Source organism: Sturnus vulgaris, chromosome 2 (genome assembly GCF_052056855.1).
Source record: "Sturnus vulgaris isolate bStuVul1 chromosome 2, bStuVul1.hap1, whole genome shotgun sequence".
Classification (NCBI taxonomy): domain Eukaryota; kingdom Metazoa; phylum Chordata; class Aves; order Passeriformes; family Sturnidae; genus Sturnus; species Sturnus vulgaris.
This window is the reverse complement of record NC_142244.1, coordinates 30,218,606-30,241,616: the sequence shown is the minus strand read 5'-3', so window position 1 is coordinate 30,241,616 and position 23,011 is coordinate 30,218,606. Positions and strand designations below refer to the sequence as shown.

Genomic DNA, 23,011 nt, shown 5'->3' with positions numbered 1-23,011 from the left:
CAGGCGACACGGAGAACAAGCAGCTCACACGGAGCGGCCTGGAGAAGCCAAGCACTGCTCTAATTAAGAGAGGCGGTGGGGGGGATGTTCCCTGCAGCCCTGAGGGAGGGCGGAGGCAGAGGCTGCTTCCTCGCAGAAAGCCCGAGGGCCGCAGGAAGCGCGTTCCTATTCCTGCGGCCGGAGGGCAACCCGGGAAAGGGAGAGGGAGGAGGAGGAGGAGGAGGAGGAAGAGGCGGGCGGAGGTGGCCACACTCCGCCCCTCCCCTCAGGGCGGGCCGAGCAAAACCGGTCCCTTCGGTGGCGGCGCTCCTGCCCCTTCCCGCGGCCGTGATGTCGCTGCTGCGCGGGCCGCGGCCTCGCGCTGCCGGCAGGAAGGGCCCTAGAAAGGCGGCGGCAGCCGCCAGGCGGGATTGGGATGTAAGTGCTTCCCACTGGCGGGCGGCCTCCGCTGGGAAAAAGGCCCGGGAACCTCCGTGCCCACGGCTGGGGGATCCATCGCCTTCTGCAGGGGCTGTGCACTGGAAGCCCCCGGGTTACGTGTGGGTTCTTTGGGCGGGCAGACACGCCGTGTGCGAGGGGGATTCTGCCCTTCTGGTGTCCTTGGCCTTGGTCGGGGCCAGGCCTCCTGCATCTCTTGGGGAAAGAGCGCGCTCAGGTTTGGTGGAAGTGTGGGTTTTGGTGGTTGCCCCGCCGAGGGTGGAACGCTCTGCAGCGCCAGAAAAATGCACAGCAGTATAGTGCTAGGCTAGTTGTACTGTAATTTAAAGGTTGCTTGATTTTTTTTTTATGTAACTTTTAAGCATGAAGTTTCCCCTCAGTTATGACTTTTGACGTGTTCTCTGGTTCCTGTTTGCAGAGTACCGTCCATGATTTGACAGTGCACCGTGCAACTCCTGAGGATATTGTAAGTTTAATAACAGTCACTGCTCTGTCCCTGTGGCAAGGACGTTTAGCTGGTTGTCTGACAAAAATGGCTTACCACGCTTAGGGGGATATTTTCTGCCAATGTTTCGTCTCTTTCAAGTTTCTGAACGTGTTGGCTCTTTAGTGCTAGGTTTTTTGTTTATGATATCAAGCATCCCCAAGTCTGGCAGTTGGTGTTTTTCAGTTGCTTGTTCCCACTGGGAAGCAGTAGCTGCAGTTTTTATTTCAATAAATTGGCGTGCCATCATAAGAGCATAAAAACGTAAATATGTGAAAGGTCAGTGGATTAGTTGAAGGTCCTAGGTCTGCTGGGAAGGACTGAAAGATGTGCTTTGTCTGAGGAGCCTCTCTAATTCTGAAAATACTCAATTTTCATTTAAAGTATGTGAATTCTTTGCAATAAACAGATCACGTGTATTTACATTTATTTAATTACATTATATTTGTAGGTATTTAAATGTGTATTTACATTTTCTTGATAGCACTAATTACCAGGATGGAAGAGGCAGTATGAGCTACTATTATAAGTTTTGACAGGTCAGGACAGATGGTGATAGTAGTAGAGAAAGACTTAATTCTACAAGTGTTTGGCTTGGTAGCATCTAGAAACTTTAGCAAGCACCTCACACATTCAATTTCTTTAATTTTTTAGAAGAAGGGAGACACTATACCTGGTGACTGACAATGGTAAATCAGGAAAATGCATTTTGTCTTTTTATGCACCTTACAGGTGCTAGTGTTTGGGTTTTGCCTCCCTTTACAGCTGAGAAAACTTGCTGAGTCAGTGGGAAGACAGAAATTGAGACTTTCCTCATTCACCTTTGGAGCTGCTTTAAATTTGGCTGGTACTGATGGCATTTTTCACTTGTGGATGTTTATGAGGTTGTCATTGGCACTGCTGTGAAATTAGCATAAATAATGTTCAGTGCATGAATGATAAAATCAAGAGGAGCTCATTAGCTTTTCCCTGCAAATTTTGCTTAAGATTGATTTTTGAAATTGTTTCTGTAGCTCCGTCGCCACGAAATACACAAATCAAAAAACAAAGCGCTGGCACATCTGGAACTCCAAGAGAAAGCACTGAACAGAAAATGGAAGAAGCAAAAGCAACTGGATGCAAATTCCTTGGAGAAAAGGAAACTGGCTCTGATGCGTGAGGTAAGAGCTAAATTTGCCCTTGCAGCCTGCTGCAGGTGTTCTGCAGCACTACTGGAAAACTGCTCTTGCACATGGAAGCCACAATTGCTCCTCTTGTTGGGTAACTTGATTTCATGTGTGCATAAACTCTGTGTGCTGCATGCCTGCAGTGATTGGAGTAGACTGTGACAAACCAGTTGTTACACGGAATTGCACGTTTGACCCAGGTTGCCTGGCTATGCCCTCTGTTATTCAGCAGGCCTCATTTCATGTGAGCAGGAACTGTTTGCAGAGTTCACCTGTTGTAAAAAGTATGTGTATTCTTTGAGTTCTTATTGCCAGCTTGTCTTTTCTTTCTCATGTCTAGCATTTTTCTTTGACACAAACATGAACATTTCTCTATCAGGGAGGGACACTGCTTATTTAAAGAGAGAAAGTGCAGTGTCAAGGGGGCTGAAAGGGTGAGGCAAGAAGTTGTTAAGGGAAGAAAACTGACACAACAAAGACAGATAAGCTATGGGTGACAAGCTTGTCATCTGAGGATTGAAAAGTTTGTTCTCAGCATTGTAAAGCACTCTAACTGTAAATATATTATTGAATTTGCTTTTGAATATTGAACTGTAATAGTAAACCAAGCCTAGTTAACAGAGAGAGTAGTTGTCACTGAAAAGTGGTAGATCTCCTTTTTTCACATGGCAGATCACTCCTTGCCATGTCTTATGGAAACCTGAAATCTGAAAATTACCTTTCAGACCTCTGTACTCGAACAGATGGAATTGTTTGTGCTGGTAAAGAACGAGGATGAACAATGTTCACTTAGCAGTTAAAATAAACGTGATCTGGTAGTTCTGTAAATGTGCAGTAGACTAACAATCACAAACTTTATTGTTTTGTCTTTTGTAATTTTTCAGAAGTCTCTTTCTAATCTCTGAGAACATTCAAGCATAGACAAACAAATGGAAGTACTTAGAATTGAAGATCACCACCTAGTTTTCTATTTGACCCCTGTTCCTCTGCAATCACAGTAGAATTTTTGTGTTATGGATATTGCACTAATGAACCCTCAGACCTGGACTTTTGTTCCTTCAGTACTTTTCTGCCAAGCATATTTCAGCAGAACCTCTACATCACTTTCCCTAATGCAGCCGTGTTTCAGTAATACTTCCATGCAGAAATAAGTTATGTGTCACAAAAGGTAGACTAGATCATCTTTTCTAAGATTTATCTGGGCTACCTGTTATGTGACTTAATTATTTTGCAGATGTGAAACTCATGTTTAGGAAATAGTCTTCTATATTTGTTGCTGTTTCTGATGAAATACACAAATCTCAATTCCTCCTGAGTAGTTTTCCCCTTTATAGGTAAGAGATTATTAAGTTTACTCTGTGTCTACTTCTGAATCAGTGAAAAGGAAGACAAAAAGAAATTATGCCAGGCAAGATGAAACAGATCTGGCTGCTGCTATTTCAAACACTTGTGTCTTGTTTGTAGAGAAAAACAAAACAGCTGGGGCGGTTACCATTTTCACCTCTCCCTAACTTAAATCCTGTTAATTGCCAAGTCTTGTGTTCAGAGTAACTGTGGAAACTGTGTCCCCCAGTAGAACACAACCACTGAGAATTGTTTCCTTGTCTGTTACCTTGGTGATCTTTTTCTTTTAGTGCTGTTAGTGTAGCTTTCTAAGCCTCTTGAATCCTGCTCAACTGCAAGAGACTCGGAGACAAAAGCTAAGAAGGTGCTGCTATTAGTGTTGTTTCTTATGTAGTTGTGTGTTGAACAGAAAGACATTACAAAAGAGTTATAAAATGGATAAGCAAAAGTTTAATATTGTGGAGATTTGTCTGCCTAAAAATCGGAATGGAAAGATAATGAGTTTACTCTGGAACTTAGGACTGTGAATGTTTTAAGTACCACACTGATTGGTCCTTATGTTTAAAATAATGTTAGTGCATTGCACCAAAGAGTAGAGGTAAATGGATTATTGTAGTGGAGAGATTTTAGGGTGAGTCCAGTTTATTTTACTTTGATAACAATCTGAAACAGGAGGGAAGGTGATACTAAACTGGGACAAAGCACACTGCTCAGTGAATTTGTCCTGGGTGTGTAAATGGGCCTAAAGGGGTTACAGGATGATACCACTTTTTCTTCTCATCACAAGCAAATGTGAACTAATCTACCTTGGGAGCAATGCTCTAAAAATGTTCATAACATGTTCAGCAGGAGGGTAGAGCCTAGAAACCTGCTGATGCCAAGAAAGGTCTAGTGAGGAGGGTAAAAACAAACTAATCAGGGTAATTTTTGTCTGGTTATACATATCAATCTAATTTTAATTGCCTTCAGGAAATGAGTCATAAACTTTTTTACTTTTTTTCCTCTGCTGATTTGGTATAATAACTCTGTCTAAAAACCTGCATTGTTTTGATGTCAGATTGCTAAATGGAAAGACTAGATTTAGTTTGTATCAAATGTGAAAATTGAATAGTGGTCTGGAGAAGGAGATACACGAAGTGCTTGAAAGATGAATATTCACAGATTTGCTAAATTACTGTGAGAAGTCTAATTTACTGCAGTGTAATGCAAGCTCAAAAGACTAGAAAAACGTGGGAACTCAGATATGCAGGGCTATTTTGTGACATAACAAAGCATGTAGTAAAATAGGGGGTTGAGGAGAAACAAGTGAAATGCCATTGCCTAGAATTTTTTGTATGAGGCTAAATGTAAGCCAGCAAACTTACCAATGGACATTAAAAAGAACTCTGGAAATAACAGCATAGAGTACTGTGAAATAATTTCAAAACAATTTCTTATGATTCCTGGAGGAGCAAAAATTGTCAGTCAGTTTTCAAATTTTGAGTAGGAGGGCATACATGAGCCTTTTCTGTGAGGTCTTCTAAAGTTCTCACAGTCTCTGGATCAATTTGATGAGTCATGATGAAGTACAGGTCACTTACATACCTCCCCTTCAGTGTTTAAGAATATCTATCTTCTCCCCGGGTTTTGGGATATAATTTTACTAGTTTTCAATTTCTAGCTTTTGAATGAAGCCAGGAGTCAGTGAGGAGCTTTAAATCGTGTTCTCCTCACAAGTCAGCTCCATTTGGCTCATGGTAGCTGGATGCCTCTTGCTTTGCCCTCCAAGACGTCCTTCCTTAGAGACACCTGTTGTGATGGATTTCAAATACTAGACAGAGATCTGGGGAGAGAGAATTTGAATACAGAAGTTACATCTTCTGGAGAATGCCAAAATGTCTTCTGATGCCAGATGTAGTCAGCTGTGCTTACGTCTGCTGGAACTTTTGGTGGTATGTGGCTTAAGTTTTAGGTAGGATTTTCAGGAGGCAAGACTGAATGAAACAAGTCTGCTTAAATTGGTTTGAATCTCATCAAATAGTACATGTTTTGGGTGTCAGATGTAGATAAGTGTTCTGTGATTTAACAATGAGACCAAATGATTTGAGGATGCTTTTTTTTTTTTAATTGCTAGATATATTTTTATTTTGATGTGCATGTCATAAATACCCAGCTTGTGTCAGGCTGGGAGGAGAAGAGGGAGTAAAAGGATTTGTTCTAAAGAGAGTCAGTGCTGATGGGTGCCTCAGAAGTAATAACTTTAATTTTTCAGAAAAAGAGTATGAGTTCTAATTACTCAGAATGAAGCATGGTGCTCTGATCTATCTTATTCAGGATCTAATTGCACAATACCAACTTTGCAAACGTTCTCTTGTTGGCTGTTCTCTTAGTAACTGCTTAGAGGAACAATATCAGAAAAAATTAAAGGAAAGAATCAGTCTACTCAGTATAAAGTTTCCTTATGCACTATACTTTCAGATTCTGTCTGATCAGTACCATTTGCAAGATGGTCAGGTTATGGCTGCGGCAAAAGACTTGCTTAAGGATGCTCCTCGCACACGAACAGGTAGAACATCTCATCTATATGTGGTAGCACATTTAAAATTATCTCTTTGCTTTCCATGGATTGTCTTGCTTCGCAAACCATCCTTTTTAACTGTTTTTATCTCATTGTCTTAACACAGTATGATTGATCCTGTTCATGTTGGATGAAACACAGGTGAGGCTATCACCTCCCATGGCAGGAGAGAGTGACTGATGGCTGGTTATTCCACTGTATTGGTCCACTGTGGAATTTCACATCACATGCTCTGAAACACCTCATACTCACCATTTCACAGCCAAGCTACTGCCCTGGGCAGAGCACCGGTTGAAGCTGCTGCAATAGTTCTGATTTACATTGCTGCCTGAGCTGATTCTTTGCTCTTGGATGTGGTTGAAGATTTATCAGCAATTCCTGAATGAGGCTTTTCCTTTGCTTAATTTTGCTTGTGGATCCTTGTGCTGCATGAAGGCAGGACTGGCTGTCCGTATATGAAATCTTAAACCTAGGGGTTTTTCTGTGTAGGCTGTCGTTCTCTTTTGTTCCTAGTGACTGTTTGATCCTGCAAACTGCTTCTGGGCAAGTGTATTTATGGAGGTGGGAAGGACAAAAGCTGGGTATGTGGCCCAGTGTATTGAATTGACCCTATGGTTGGTCTTGGGTTGTTGTTTAAAGTGACATCCCTGTAACCCTTTTTTTTGATGAAGTACAGGAGCTTGATTTTCAGTACAAACTGCTGCAATATAAGTACAGACCAAGACCTCTTTATTCTTCCCTGTGTTGTTTAATTCCTCTAGGTTTTCCTAATGTAACAATGGCTCCTAATTGTGACCAAGAATTATCTCAAGGACCCATTGTACTAAAAAGTCATCCTCCCAGTCAACTTTCCATCCTTAGTGAATCTGTCATGGATTCCCAGGTAATGCATATTTTGTTTCATGCATGCAGGTTCTGTGACTTTTTTGTTGGCACAAAATAAGACTATTCAAAGAGTTTCCAAGCAGAACTAAATCGGGTTTTGTTGATAACATTCATAGGAGACAAAGTTAAACAGAGGTGAGTTTCTTTTGTGAGACTTAGGAAATCGTGATTTCTTGATTTAACCCTCGGCTATGAGAAACAAGCATCGTTATGTCTTCTAGAAGCTCTCTCACATTAGCATACCCTCCCTTTTAAATTCTGTAATTCTCAGGAAGAGTGCAATGTAATTACAGTCTAAGAAAAGAACTTCTGTGTCACTTACTAATGTTACACTTAAGAATATGTCTGATTTACCAATTCTGTCTGGATATATGGGGCTACAGCCATTTGTATCCCAGTTCACTCCACAGCCTTGATGAATCCTGCAAGTTTAGGTTTTAATATTTTGCATTATTTTACATTTGTTCAGATTTGTTGTAAATAATTTAAAAATTGTTCAAAACTTAATTTAGTTTGCCTTTGTGCTCTGTTTTCTTTTAACAACATATTGTACCAGGAATGCTCAACAGGGTTTGAGAGCAGGCATATGATGCTCCCCAAAAACTTACCTCTGATGAAGACCAAACAGGCTGTTGGGAGCAAAAATGATGGTGTCACATTCCCATAGTTCTCCCATTTCCTACTATCTTGTAAAAATATCTGTAATTTGGGCAGTGGTACATCTATGTTAGAAGTGTTATTTTGGTGTGGCATTTGTTTTTCATTTTTTATAATATGAGGAGTGAACTGCAGCACCTTTGTAAGCTGTGTCACTGGATGCATGCTGCAGGATAAACTGAAATTTTTAAAAGAAACAAGTACTGATTGTCTGCCAAGCTTCTGTGAGTTCTTATGTGCCTATGAAAATCACAGGTAAAGGCTATGTGGTGAAACCTACCCAGGGGCTCAGAAACCTGTCAGTTTGAGGAACCCTAATTCCAAATTTGGTTATTTGTATTTGGTTATAAATGTAATACATAGGATTGTATTTTTTCTGGTTGTGTTTTACACACAGACTAAAAATGTACTTTTGTAGGTCTCATTATGAAGTTGTTTAGCTTCTAATGTCAAATGACTGAAATTTTACAAATGCTATCGATTCAGGTTCTTTTCCATATTTTGCCTGCTGTATCTCTGTTTTGGTACAGCCTTAACAGCTTTTATTTTATCCTCTAATTTGCATGGGCTTTCATATTTAATATAAATCATACAAAGAAAATACTGGTTACTGAATTAGTCACTTGCTGTGTTATTTTCAGAGACAGTTGTCAGTATCAGTATTTCTTAGGCACTAAAGTCCCCCAGAACTTCCTACAAAGAGATGTGGGTTTGGGTTTTTTTTTCTGTGTGGTATATTTATTTTAAGTATGTTTTGGAGGGGAAAACTATAAAAAATGTTTTTGATTTTTTTTCTTGAAACAATTCCATAAAGTTGGTCTCTAACTTCTTCTGAATTCTCTTTTATTTTCTTTGTTGTCTCTTGAAAAGGCTCTGAATGAAGAGGAGGAGGAAACATCATTAGAAGATGGACACCATGACGTTTTGAGTTTCAAATCCAGCATCAATTCTGACAGGTCGGTACAAATATATCCATTCAGGTTTCCATCTGCTTGACACTGGAACAGGTGGAGTTAAAAGGATGTTGAATGGGTATAGTTAAGGTAGTTCTTATTGTTTCCCTTTGCCTTCCTTTCCTGATTTCAGAATTCCAGGGAAAGGCCTTGTTGTAACATTGAGACTGGGAATGAAGGTGAGCAGGGAACTCACCTGAGCAATTGCAGAAATTTTAGGAATGCTGTCAAGACAGATAATCTGGAATTGTGCCATTGTCCTGTTACAATTCACTTGTATTCTTGTTTTGAATATAGGCTATTTCGGTTGAGAGAAGAAGATTCCTTGGTGAATTCTCAGTTGTGGGTTGAAAAGGATATGAGAAAAACCACCTTATCACAGGAATCAAATGTTCTTTGGACTCCAACAACTGTTTCTCCTTCATTGGATCAGTCAGGTGGGATTTGCCAAATCACAGCAAGGTTGTTGGGCTGTTCATAGGATCCTGTCTGGAGTTCCTTTCTTGGGTGGGGGGGAGAGAGAAATGTATGCTAATTTGGCTCAGATGTATTTCCAGACTAAAAAGACAGCTCTTTTTATAAAATTACTCTAGAACATATTACGATTAAGAACATGCCTGAAATATTTCACTTGTGCACTTTTTTTTTTTTAATGTTTAAATCAGCCCTCAATGCTACCAGTGTAATCAGGAGAACCCGTTCAAGACTTTGGAATAAAGATGAAGAAGAGTCTCTAGACTCCAGTGATGCTATGAGACAAGTGCTGAACCCAAACTCAAGGAAACAAAAGCAAATTCCAGCAAAGAGTTTAGTACTTTTAAAAATAAAATACCCTTTGTCCAAGGTCCTTAATGTCATAAGAAAATGTGGGTTGGAAGGGATTTTTGGAAGTCATTGCTGGGTTAATACCAGGGTTTGATTAGGCGGTCCTTGAGTCTTGAGCATGTCTAAGGCTGGATGTTCCACAGCTCCTTGTCTAGTGTATTTCCTGTGTTCTGCATGCTCATTGGCAAAGCTAAGTCCTTAAGATTCTGGGAACCATAAAAACAGCCCTTTGATGCTCTCCATTACCTTGCTGGTCGTGGAGTTCTCTCCTGGGCAGGACTTTTCTAGTTCTGATCCAGTTTCGTGTTCAGTGCTGCACAGATAAAGGATGCATTTCAGTCCCCATGTTGTACATGTTTTTGTGAGGGGACTGACATCAGTGACAAGCTGTAACATGAAAGGAGAGTTGCTTACTAAGTATGATAAAGCAGCTGATATTTTTCATTAGCAAACTATTTCCATGCATTTAACTGGAAAGGAGAAAAGTATAAACAGGTGTATCCAAGATAAAAGCACCAAACAGTTGTCCTTGAGAGGTACTACTGTGACAGCAGAAAATGTGGTTTTTGAGGATCTGAAAATAGCTGGAATGACTGGGAGATATGCTGTGATGGTCTGTTTCATCTTATGGCAAGAGAGGGCATTTCCTTTGATTTACTTCAAAAAACAATGCAATTTCATTGGTACTGTGAAGATCTCTATACAAGTTGAAATTCCAGTGACCTTTTTTTTTCTTCTCCTTCAGTGAAAAAAAAGCAAGCTGCACAGAACTCTGCTAGACAGAAGAGAGGTGATTCTCTAGCTAATTTAATTCAGACTGACCTTCTGAGGGACAACAAACCCAGCCTAGATGTTCTGAACCACATGATACAGGAAGTAGAGCGTGAACTGGAGGAATATGAGCGGTGTACAGGTCGTGAGGTCCAAAAAAAAGAGAGAAGTGAAGGCCTGTCTGGGTTTACTCTGTCACTGGTGAACGCTCTCTGTCGTTTGATGCGCTACCTCAAAGAGGTAAGAGACTTAGAGCTGCTCCTGGAGAGTGAATGGAGAAGGGTGTAAATTCTTAAGTAGCAATATGAAGAAGTCACTCAAGCTCCATAATGTGGTTAATTGTATTCAAGCTTGCTTAATAGATGCTGCATTCATAATCTAAAGTGACTTTTCTCCTTTTCAGGGAGGTTTAATTACAATTAGAATTTGAGAATTTGCTGGGAAGAAACCCAGTTTGTCTTGAGTGTTTCATAAACCTAGTCTCTGTGATGCCAGCTATAAATCAAGCACTTGTATGCACCATCTGTCTTGCCTAGCTAGCAGAGTTAGCAAAATTCCAATGCCTGAATTATAACTGCTAGTGCTTTTTGAGAAAATTACTTTGCAGGGGATATTTGGAAAGCCCCTAATTTTAGTTAGACGTCAGTATTCATGAGGTTTCAAAATTTTTAGAGAGATTCCCTTTCTCTCCTTCCAGTTTTACTGCAGAAAATCAGAAGGATTGCAATAAAGGATGTTGACTAATTTAGTCTCAATTGTATCTAAAAAGTAAGAAGATAAACTTGAATTCAGGAATCTTCCATGAAAGTGGGTTTTTTTTAAGTGATTGACAAACCAACACCTATAAGAAGGAAATAGTGAATACAGAAGAGACTAGAGAAAAAGAGGAAAAGGAACTTCTGAAATGTTTACAAAACCATGTAAAATTCTTAAAGGGAAATGGCTAAATCTGACTTGGTTTCTAAACTAATTTTTAGATCACCTTCCAAATGTTAGAATTAATCATTCACTTCTTACCCACATTCTGCTAAGAAAGCTGTTTCTTTGCCAGATCCACATGACCAAAAGAGTATGGGCATAGTCCCTGAATCTGTGCTGCTCTATTCTCCCTATCTGCTGCATGTTCTGGTGCAGTGTTAAAGCTCAAGAGATTAGAGCCACACCTGGGAGTGGGCTGGGATGAAAATACTTCTTTCAGGTATGCCAGACCTAAATCGTACCTGGGGATAGGAATGGGTGTTAACCCTGATGTTTTCCCTATGCATAAATATAAGAGCTGCTTGGAAGTTTTTCCTCCAAGATTAGGTTAGTGCTGTGTAGAATTAGTAGATACAGTGTGATCTAAGGCATCCAGAAGCTTCATCACTGCTACCAGGGTAGCAGTGCTTCTTTTGTGCTTTGATTTCTGAGAAGAGAGGACCAGGTACACGATTTTTTATCCATTTTCTGAGCCAGCATGCTTCACTTGGATCAGTACAAAAAAACCTATTCTCTCTAGCTGGAAGTGAAACAGAAAATGGATAGTTTGCCTCTCATATACTTAAGGGAGGTATATCTGCCTGTCTTTGTGTCTAGTGGCAGTATCTGTGAGTTGGTCTCAAAAATATTCATTTATTCATTTCATGTGGATGCAGAGCTGTTTGGTCGTCATACTTTTGAAACCCTGTAGAACTTTTTCTCTCTGATGGAAAATATTAGAAAGCAAGTACCTTCACCTTTACTTAGTTAAATTTGTCTTCATTAATTAATTAGGGAAATTAAAGATTAGACACAAGCAGCATGGGATACTGATAAGTATCAGCACACCTGGAATTATTTGATTCCTGCATGTAGATTTAGTGACTTAAGAAACTGTATCTGCAGAGAGAAAATGCTTTTCGTTACATCCTGTAAAAGCTGTAAAGGGAGAAGAACAAGGATGTGTAGGATTCCCTACAGTGTCTTGGAGGAACAAAGATAAATAGCAAGCTCTCTGGCAGTTCTCAAGCCCTGACAATTTGATTTCGTTATGAAATTAATGAAGTTTAACAGTAGTGGGAAGAGCTGTTACATTATGATGTCATAATTACTCCTTCCTGTTTTCAAATATGTGTCTATTGGTTTATAGTAAGTTTTCAATTTTTTTCCTTCTTTAGACTGAAATTCAGCTGCGTGAGAAAGAGATGATGAGCCAGCAGCAGGAGGAGATGCTGAATGAACACAGAGAACTGATTGATGCTCTGACTGCTGAAGTTCTTAAAGTAAGGGAAGAAAACATTACTATGCAGGTACTGATCCCCCCTTGCTCCTTATCCACCAGGATTATGTGTTAGAATTCTGAGTTCTGTTGCAAGTATGGGCTGAGATGCACTGTCTCATGTTCTGGAGATTTTAACAATGAGCAGAAGGAAAGAAATAAAATTGAATGCGGAGTGCAAGAATTACAGTAGCAGGTATGGGTATGACATGTTTGGAAAGTCATTCGTTTATCTTTATTTTAACTTCAGAGCCTGAGAAAGCTCTGGTTCTGTGAAACTGAGCTTTACTTTATCCATCTAAAAGTTTAGGCATCTTTCTTCACACTTCTGTTTACAGTACTGGAGCAATGAGTAGATGTAACACTACATTTTCCTTTTTTTAGTTTGCAGTGGAGGTAGATTTGATCATTGGCTACATTTAGAAATGGTGCAATTAAGAAACCTTAGAGAGGAAGTGATGTCATGAGTAAGAAAAGGCAAAACAAATTATTTATAAATGAGGAGCATGGAGACAATAATATATAATCCTCACTGGAATCCTGCAGAATCATGCAGTAGTATTAAGAGGCCAAATTTCTTCTCAGTACTGTTTGTGGGATATAATTTTCTAATTTATGTTGGTAGAACACAAATCTCTGTAATTCTGTATATGTTTGGTTTTTTTCCCTCCTTTAGAAGAAACTTCAGCAATACATGACAGTAACAGATCAAAAGCTGATGTGTCTCACACAAGCATTTAAAGGCCTCCCTTTGGTAGAACCTGAAAGAGAACAAAGTCCAAAACATTTTGGAATTGCAAGCAGAGGCCCAGCAAACAGCCAAGGTGTGTGCATAAATGTGTGAAGGATGAAAGAGGAGTTGTTAGTTTATCCCTGTAGTGGAAAATCTGGTATTTAATAGATGTCTGCTTGCACAAGTATCTCTTGCATGAGCGGGAATGTCACTTCTGCAAATTCTGCTGTGAGCACAAATAAAGAAGAGTAGCTTTCCCCCATTAAGGTGGCTTCCAAAGTCAGTTTCATTCCGAGGGTCCTGATAAACCCCAGAAACCCCAAAAAATCAAACTCAACATAATGAAGATCTCCGTTTCCTGTTGCTGAGCACTCTGACAGTCTGAGATTGGTCCTTCCATAAGACACTGGAGGATGCTGCTGGCCAGAACAGCAGCAGCTGAGGCCTGGAACCAACCAGTCACAGAGGTCGTTCACTTGGGGTTTGTGACTTTATGTGAGAGGGGAGTGACCAGCTGGGTGATGTGTGACATGGAGACTGGTTAAGCTGAGCCAGTAGATTGGTGGCCAGACTAACCAAACATGACTCAGCTAGTACTGTTAACCACCTGTCACCATTGAGTTTTCTCCCAGCTGTCTTTCCTGGTCAGTTGTTTAAATGCATTGCTTTTACACTCAAGGTCAGTAACTTCTTGTGAATCCCAAGACTTCTTGGAGTTATTTGTATTCCATAGTTAAACGTTGGTTTTGTGAATCTTTCTATAGCTAAAAGCTTTCTTCCTGGAATCATTTTCTTCTTGAAAAGAAGTCACATACCAGATCCTTTTTTCTGTGCTTTACCTAGGCCTAGTAAAAGTAAGCAAAAGGAAATCAACCCCCAAAATATAAAATCCAAACAGTCAGAAAAGCACCCCTCAAAAAACCCCCAACCTAACACCCAAATCTTCACATTTAACAATTCTGTGGCACTAGAATTTCCACATCTTCTTTCTTTACTTTCCTTAGTTAAATAGAGAAGAATAACTACTTTTTTTTACTGAGGAGATGTCTCATTTGAATTAAACGATAATAAAATCAGCAGAGCTCAAAAAAGCCTTGAATTATTTTTTACACCATTGTTGCCATCAAATTTATAATGTGGGGCACTAGGACAAGTGCATAAGTTTGATTTGTCTCAAGAGAATATTACCAAATGCAGCTGAAATACCTGTTCAAGTCATGTATCTGTAAGTCTTGTGTGTGAGCTATAAACATATCTCATACTACTATCCTGAAACTGTGAGGCTTTGTGTAAAGGTTCTTCTTGCTCTTATGGCCAGTAAAGATTTATAATTTGTTTGAGTGAAAGAATTCCGTACATGAGTATCAGAAGAAAGGTAGGAGCATGTGTGGAACATACTCTACACTAGTTTGTCTTTTCAGGTATCTGCATGTAAGAGTTGTTACTGATATTTTTCCTACATTGTTATTTCACTATAAGTAATTTTGTTCCTTTTTTTGTTTTGTTCATTTGTTTAACTTTTATCCCTGCTTTGTCTTTTGCTTTAGAAAAACCCGATTTGACCAAATCTGAGCCCAGGACTGATGCAGGCAATGGGGAAAATACACTGAAATTTCCACAGGAAGAGCTTCCTTTAATATTTCACCCGCAGCCAGGTACCTCAGGTGATATGAGATCTGGTAGTAGTTTTCCAGCTCACATCTTCCAGCCAGCTGTGCTGTTGTCACCACCACAACAGAAGAGCAATCAGGAATTATCTTTCCTCCAGAATGGTGAGATCTCTCTGGCTGCAGTAGATTTAGGAGTACATGTTGTATGTTACTGTTTCAATCTCACACTGCCTTTGAAGATGTGTTTTCCATGGAAGATTTTTCATCTGTATGCCTAGACTTACTGGCCCTATAGCTGGAATATCCTACTGCTGCACTCAGATATGCATTTCTTTTGTTACTACGCCTGTTGCTAGACAGCCTTTACAGACACTTCATGTTTTCCATCTCCTGGCAGCAGTCCTGTCAGTGGCAATCCAGACTGACATTTTTATTCTGTACTAATTTTGATTACCATATCTGTGTGATAGCTGAAGCACTTTGTTGATGACCTACAGCACATAATTTCAGATTTCCATCTGCTGATGATGTAATCCAGCCTCCATCACCTTTAATGGTGGGACCACTGAAGCCTGGAACTTCTGTTTCTGCAATATGTGTTGCAGACACACCAGGATGTCTGTAGGCTGTGTGCTCCTGCTTTGAGCCAATCTTCCCAGCAGAGGGGTTTTTGGAAGCTGTTGGAGCCAGGTTCTCATTGGGTTTCATTTAATACACAGGAAATGGCTGAGGAAATTTTGAGTGAAATTATGTGGTGCCAGATAACCAGGTAGCTCAGTCTTGTCTCAGTATCCATAGGCTTTACAAGTTTTTTAGGTTAGTAGCTCAATTCTGGTACATGGGAGGAAGAAGGTTAATCAGGCTGATTAGGGAAGGTGTTTCTCATTCATCCTTACTGAAGTGATCAGAAGGAAGTGCTCTGTGATTCTAAAACTGAGCTGTTTCCTGCTGCAATTGTCACTGTAAGCACACTGAACATGCCAGGGCCCTGGATAACACCCTTGTTGAGAGGCAGATAATTACATCGGTGGCCAGATTGGTGGTGGCTGACAGGAAAGAGGGTAAAGGACTGGGTTTTGGGGTTTTCCTCCTTTTTCCTCCCTTTCAGCTGTGTTTTCTAAGCCTTTTCCAAGTCAGAAAAATAACCAGAAGTCCTTTTGATTTTTAAGAACTTGGCTAGGCAATTGGAAGTTTATATCTAATTCAGCCACTTGGTGAGCTGCTGTGCTGTGAGGAGGTACATAAGCAGTCTGGAAGAAATTAACTAAAGGTCTTGTTCTACAAAGAGCAGTGTCTGGTTTCAGTCCCATTCAGAGCTATCAGATGTTTTCTGTCATTTGAAACAGCAATGCTGAACTGTATTCTAAGATTTCTCTAAAATATATTGTTGCTCTCTTAAGACTGATGCTAAATGGCCCAACAAATGTTAAACGTAATGAATGTTTCTTTGTGCTCAAAGATTCATAAAACACACTTGAGTGTAAATTTTTAAGTGTTCATCTCCACTCAAGAGGCAAAAATGAAAGCTTGTGAAGGAATGGGCTATTTGGTGTATGAAGCATAGAAGATCTGGTTTTGGTCACAAAAGTCAACTTGGACTGAGAATGTAGCAGCAGACAGTGCTGTAACTGTAGTCATGTCTCTGTGGTGTGTTTATCTCTTTGCTGATGATGACCACAAAAAAATACCTGACTACTTTTGTTGGCCACGGTGTTTCCTCTTTAGGGGCTAAGAAGTTAGTTTATTATCATGCCAAAAGTCTTGTATTTTTTTTGTTTTGTTTTAGTATCGTAAAAGTTTTGTTAATAAGCCAATATAAATACCATAATTGAAACAAAAGCTTAGTAAGGTACTTGAATTTTGGAAAATGGAGGACTAAGAAGTAGTATTTGATCTGTCAGCTAAGAAATTCAACTATCTTCTTAGTGACTTCTCTGTCAATCTCTAATTAAATCATTTAAATGTAAGACTGTTTGCAATAGGAAATACTCACTTGGTGAGTTCTTACAGGAACATATTGCATAGAGTGGTTTTGATCAGTACCATAACACCATTCAGGCCAGATGTTACAATTCAAATTCCTGCTTATTAGTAACCTGATGCAGTAAAGTCACTGTTAGTTTCCTCAGTGAGGATCACATGTCACTTCCCTTACTGTTCCTTTATTTTGTGTTTGTAGTGTTTGCAGTCATTTCCCAGTCTACTGAAAGAGAGCCATGCAAGGAAAGGAGCTTACCTTCCTCCCTAAGGATACAGAGTACAACTGAGGAAAGCTGCCCCATCCCTCAAAGACAACCAATTCCTCCTGCAGACAAAGACTGGGAGAGTTCCCATGAGAAAATCCATGTGTCCTGTCCAGGTGACACTGGGCAAAACAGCGCAGCTGAGGAGTTCCTTCAAAATGATGATCTGCTGGGACGGATAGCTGAGCTCACACGGCAGAATGCTGTCATTAAAGCTCAGTTGAGCAAATTCAGAGGTGTCCCTGGAGACAAAAGTGATTGTCTACATCAGCCAGACCTGACACAGAATGCAGGCTCTAGTCCAGACTCTTCACAAGGACAGGTCAGAATTTAACAGAAATGGAAAGATGAAACTCCTTTCTGCTGATCTGCTTTCCCATAATTTACTGGTGCTTTTTTTGTCTTTCATGTTGTCAGTTACTATTTGTTTGCTTGAAGACTTATGGTTTTGTGGGGGTTTTTTTTGTTTTTTTTTTTTTTACCATTCCGTAAGCAGATCAGCAGTAGTTTCTCATATTGGGGCTATGTTGTACATGGGTTCTGAAGAGTGTGCAGCACATTTCTAAGGTTATGATTTAAAAGGAGGTGGTGTTGCAATGTGATCCAAGCTCTTGTAGTTTAGATACTATTAGCAGTGAAAGCACTGCACCAACCCACAGCTTCTTGTCAAGCTTGTAAAATGCATATTTATGCATTTTAAATAAATAAATGTATGCATTTTAAATATGCAAAAATGCATATTTAAAGCCACAACATATATCTCTTCTGCTACTCTGACCCAAAAGCAGGTGAGATTCAAGTTAGTGCAAATACATCTTTTGCAAATGTTTGATCGTAGTGTATGTGCTTGTTGGGTCTGTCCTGTCAGTCCTCTTCTGTGAAAATCCCAAAGATTTTGGGGAAGAGAGGCCTTGAAGGCTTCAGTTTAAGTGGGAAAGCAATTGACTTGCAACTAAGCAGTTACTCAGTAGAATCCCTGTGTGCGAAGTTAATATCACAAAAACACCCCTGCCCTTGCTACTGTCTTTTGTTATATCACAGTGGCTGTTTGACTGTTAAATTAAGGATCCTGAAGATTTTTAATTTCTTCATTTAAATATAGGCTGAGAGTGTTGTCACTTTCCACATTGGGTTATGTTGTGTAATATTCAGTCATTTGATTGTACAAGATGATGCAAACTCTTAGTAAGTGTTGTTTTTGTGGAAGCAGTTTGTGAGAGGGAGGGGAAGAGGTCAAAGCAATCAAAATCTGGCTTAAAGATGAGGACACTTCTGCTAGAAACCTGCTTTTGCTTCCCCAGACCCTCCTGAATATGTGTCCCTCTGATTAAGTGTATTCTTAATTGTAGTTTATTGCTGGATGTTTACTGGCTTTGGTTTGGTTTTTTCCCTCAAATTATATGGACAACAACTGTATTTTTCCTACTTGAGGGAAGACCAGTATAAAATACTGTAATGTTTAAGCAGTTGAGGACTTAGATACAAAGATAAAAGAGCCAGAATCAGATTTTTCACAGAAATGCTACATAATTATGTTCACTTTCAGTTTGAAAGCTAAATGCATAGAAGTACTTGAAATATATTGTATGCCCTCCTTGAGGGTGAAATTTGTAAATTTTTAATTGGAAGTAATTATTCCATTATCTAAGTAGAGTCATCTCATGGTATCAAAGAGCTTGGAGGAAAGAATAGCGGAGCTGAATCACCAGAGTACAGAAGCATGGGATAAACTGTTGCAGTTGATAGACCACCAGAAGTCAGCTGCTTCTGACATGGTCCCTCCAATGTTGTCTCCTGTTCCAACCCCATCCCTGAATTACACTGGTAAGTATCCAGCTTCAGGAGAAATAAGAACTAGTAAGAAAGTGTTTTTCTCCTTTGGAGAGTCCTTATCTTACTGCAGCAGTGGTTGTGGTCTGACTGTGTGGTATAAACATCCTTTACTTCAGAGAGCTAAAAAGGTATCTGCTAAAGTTATCTTCTTAGTGATTAGTCTGCTGCAAATACTGTGCTTCATGTTGAACCTGCTCTTTGCGATGTTCTTGTCTGAAGAACAGATGCTACATTTGGACATTAGTAGGAACTTCTTCACAGAAAGGGCTGTCAGGTGTTGGAATGGACTGCACAGAGAGGTGGAGTCACCATCCCTGGAGGTGCTTAAGGAAAGACTGGATGTGGCACACAGTGCTTTGGTCTGTTTGACAAGGTGGTGTTCAAAGGTTGATCTCCCATCTGTCTTTTTCAACTTAATTGGTTCTGTGATAGTCTCTGGTGGACAGCACTGGGCTTTTTAATCAGTCCTCTATCATGCAGAATCTTGGGTGAAAAAGAGAGTAAAGTTTTTACATCAGTGTCCTAGTGTAGGACAAATTTGGGAGGAAATCTCTGAATCAGGCTTCTTAAACTCATGGCAGAGTGGTCATCCTATTCTCAACCACATTTTAGTTTTTGTCTTCTGGGTAGTTTCTCCGTCAGACTGTCTTGCTCAGTTACTGCCCATCGTAATAGAAAGAAATAACTGGAACTTCCAGTCATGTAAAGAGGTAAATTAGCTTGGGGAATATACTTGCTCGTTCAAGATTCATAGATTATAGTATGTAACTATAAAAAAAATTACTTTGCAGGCAGTCGGGGCTGCTTTATCTTTTCATGAAGTCATTGTCATTAAAAGCAAAACTGCATGTGACTATATACACATGCTCTCTCTGGAACACCTGTCCTTTCCCCTTGTGAAACCACAGAGGATGTATAAAGGGGGAAGGACTTGGAGAGAGGAAGGAGGGAGAGGAGGGACCAGTGTGTGGGCATTTGCATGCAGGTGCCTACACATTGACTCCTTGGTTGGGTCATAACGCTTTCAATGCTTGTTTGGCTGTTGGAATGTAAATTCAGTATGGTAAGTAAAATCTTAAGGGAACAGAGGTGAGAGATCAGAAGTCTCTAGGCCTCTAATTGCAAAAAACACAGAAAATTTAACTGTGGAAGAATCATTCTATATAGATGAGCATTGTCTTTAGTTGTTCAGAGTCTCTGCTTTCATTGTCAGTCATTTTCAGAAAGTGGGTGTGAGGTTGGTTTTTAACCTGATGTTTTATTTCTGGTCTGTGTATCTGTGCAATTGGGAAGAGGTTGTGATGCCTCTGAAAAAATGGTATAACAAAATGAATTCTGTGCAATGTTGCTGTGTTCTCATTGGAATCAAGCAATTATTTATTGCCTAGAAAATGCAAGGAGGACAGTTGAAATCCCTATTCCCGTGGCTGTGGACAGCTCCAAGGATGACAGTGTTCCCCATGTCAGTATGACGAGTATAAGAAGGTAATAGTTCACCCTTTACTATTTCATATTTGTAGTATCTTAATTACTCATGCAGCAGAAATGGAACACAATGGAGAAAGTTGGTTTTTTTGGTTTTTGGTTTTTTTTTTTTGCTTTGTGGATTTTCCCTTACTTTCTCACATTAAACTCTGAGTGGGACAAAGGTCTAATAGCTTTTTCACAACTTCCTTTGTATTTAAAATATCTGCAATCTGACACAAGACAGATGACATGTGTTGTTAAAGACTGCTGATGAGGGGTCCTAACTCAGGATCAGAGGTAATATTCTTGTAGTCACTTCTGTTTTTCACTTTTTCCAGTCTTATTTGAATATTTCCAGGTGTGTAGGAGACTCCAGCAAACCTTATTCACCTTTAAGTGCCAGATCAGAAAGTGTCAAATTAACTTCTGTCAGCCAAAGACCAAAGGTGAGACTGAAAAGTCTTCATCCAGAAAATTTAAATATGTTTTCATAAAAGGGAAAAGATCATCATAAGTTGGATGAAGGGAGGAGAGCTCTAGCCTGTTGTAAATATCCCAAGGCTATTTTTAATTGATTTGTGGCAAGTTGGATTACAGACGATTGGAAAGAAGAGACCTGAGAACTAGTGACATTCATTATTTTCTGCCACAGAGTTGTTGTTTGCCAGTGAGCAACTCTTTTTTCCTATGGCATCTTAGTGTGTTAGAATTGGAAACCTTTGAAATCTTTCCCTGGTGTCTCCAGAGAATCTCAAGTCATCATTATGATGTACTGGTAAAGCCACAGTCAACAGGCAAACAAGCTCTTACCTAGCTGTTGCACAAGTCAGTTGCTGAAGGATGAATAAACCCAAATGTAAAGAGAAAGCCCCAGTCTAGATTTCTGACTCCTGATGTGCAAAGAAAAAGATGGTCTGCAGTGAAATGCTTTCACAGGGACATATGTAGTGGTACAGACTTACAAACCAATCACAAAAGCTATTTATAGACTTGAAAGCAACCTTGAGAACATATTAGTAGCCTATTTCTTGGTGTCTAAAATAACCTAAATAAATACTGATAAAGAGAAGAGAGTTTTAGGGTCCAGGATTTCCTATCCTTACAGGAAACTAAACATCCCTAGAAGGGAAATTTGAAATTATTAAGGTAGATGTGACTTGAAGTAGGTGGTGTAATTCCTTCCATGGTGCCAAAGGCAGACAACAATCCTACCACAAGTCTATGGGAAATTTACTGTATATGAATCTCAACTGCTTTCTTCTTTTACAGGTAGAAAAGCAAAAAGAAGAAGGGTGGTTTGCATTGTCAATGCACATTGTCTAAAGGAAGCTGAGCTCAAGACCTGTATTTTTAAATTTTTTTAAGTGAATTACAAATAAATCACAATCTCTCTCTACAGATGTACAGTTTAACTCTGAAGTGTTTTCATGTCAGTGCCATTAGTGTGGAAGAGTCCATGTGCCTATTGTATTTGTGCCCTACAAGGCAGTCTAGGAAGCCTTGGAAATGAGTTTCTGAGCTGGACACACTGCTGTGACCTTTTCACCAAAAAAACCTTTCATGACGTTGTAAAGCTCCAGCAGCCTGAGTTTACAAGTGAGCACCTTGATACCACTGTTAGGTATGCTGAAGGCAGGAGGTTTTAGAAATTGCCTGTGAAACTTTCTGGAGTGTTTCTTTGCACAAGATATGGGAATAAAATGTCAGGAGGAGCCGAGATGAGGGAAGGTACCTGTGTTGAAAAGGAGCGTAGAGATTAGGAAGCCAGTCTGTTTCTGGTGGATAAGGATTTGCATCAGGAAGAATTTATTCCTTCTGTTATTTACAGTTCCTCCCCGAAAGTTGTGTTTTCTGTACAGTTAACATGTTAGAGATTGCATCTGGACTGGAGGATTGCTTTTCAAAAATCTAATTAAGTATTTTTATAGTAAATATAAAGTGACTATTTGAAGTTGAAATCAGAATCTTCATTTGCTATGTACTGAAGTGTGTGCTCTTTTATATAACAGAAAACTGATATATATAATTGTATTAAGCTGGTTTGCTGTGTGTTTATGTAATATTCTAATGACCATGGTTCTTATATTGGCTTTATTTGACTTTTTAAAGTAATAATTATTTTATTAATAATTACCTATAAAATTTAAGACTGTGAGAAAATGCTTCATTATCTGTTCCTTATCTTGTAGTAAACCTTGCCCAAAATATTTATGGTGGAGATCTAGAAAATGAAAATAATTTGCAAGTCTGGGAAAGAAAACAGCTGCAAGTATCAAAACTAGGCTTTTTTTTTTTAACTGTGAAATTTCTTCCTAAAGATAACGATAGGGTGGAGCCAGCATCTGTCCTTTCAATCAGTTCAGATTTAGGAGAATGGAGAAAATATGATTATTTTTTTCTGTTTTGTTTTGTCTTTTGTAAAGAAAGGCTTGTTCTAAACAGATCTAGAAAACCAAAAAAAATGTGAGATTCAAAAAAAGATCTGTTCAAATATTCATTGATGCTTCCATGGTTTATTTTTCCAGTGATAACTTTGGGAAGTGAAGAAGGTTTATATTTCTATATTTTGTGAAATATCATTTTAAATTGCTTGGAAGAAATCTCTCAACTCATGAAGAGAAAGGAATGCCACTATTGGGATGGGAACTTGTCTCAGTTTGAAAGACAGGTATTTGCTAAGGAAAGGTGAGAACCCCTTTCCTGAGATGCAGAGTGCAACCCCCTCCCTTCTAATTATTATAGTTTCAAATCAGAGGATTTCAGGCAGGAGATATGGGGATAGGAATAACAGTTCTTTACTGATACCTAA

The 23,011-nt window shown here is 39.4% G+C and overlaps 1 protein-coding gene across 14 annotated transcripts; it reads left to right on the top strand.

Annotated features, from left to right (window-relative positions):
* The first annotated feature begins 244 nt into the window (after window positions 1-244).
* SPICE1 (spindle and centriole associated protein 1) lies at window positions 245-22,362 on the top strand. Of its 14 annotated transcripts, XM_088159058.1 has the most exons (18): window positions 278-417; window positions 857-904; window positions 1,936-2,082; window positions 5,890-5,977; window positions 6,096-6,130; window positions 6,751-6,872; window positions 8,402-8,487; window positions 8,782-8,921; window positions 9,150-9,290; window positions 10,055-10,320; window positions 12,216-12,347; window positions 12,993-13,140; window positions 14,597-14,821; window positions 16,839-17,224; window positions 18,555-18,726; window positions 20,124-20,220; window positions 20,561-20,648; window positions 21,472-22,362. In XM_088159058.1, the coding sequence occupies exons 6-18, from the start codon at window positions 6,768-6,770 to the stop codon at window positions 21,523-21,525; spliced, it is 2,040 nt and encodes a 679-aa protein (XP_088015184.1). In that variant the 5' UTR covers window positions 278-417; window positions 857-904; window positions 1,936-2,082; window positions 5,890-5,977; window positions 6,096-6,130; window positions 6,751-6,767; the 3' UTR covers window positions 21,526-22,362. The 14 variants fall into 14 exon arrangements, 11 of the variants coding, with proteins under 11 accessions (XP_088015175.1, XP_088015178.1, XP_014744394.2 ...); XR_015801237.1 differs by lacking the exon at window positions 6,096-6,130 and having other exon boundaries at window positions 245-417; window positions 20,541-20,648; window positions 21,472-21,602; XR_015801235.1 differs by lacking the exon at window positions 6,096-6,130 and having other exon boundaries at window positions 245-417; window positions 20,443-20,648; window positions 21,472-21,602.
* Window positions 22,363-23,011: the final 649 nt, after the last annotated feature.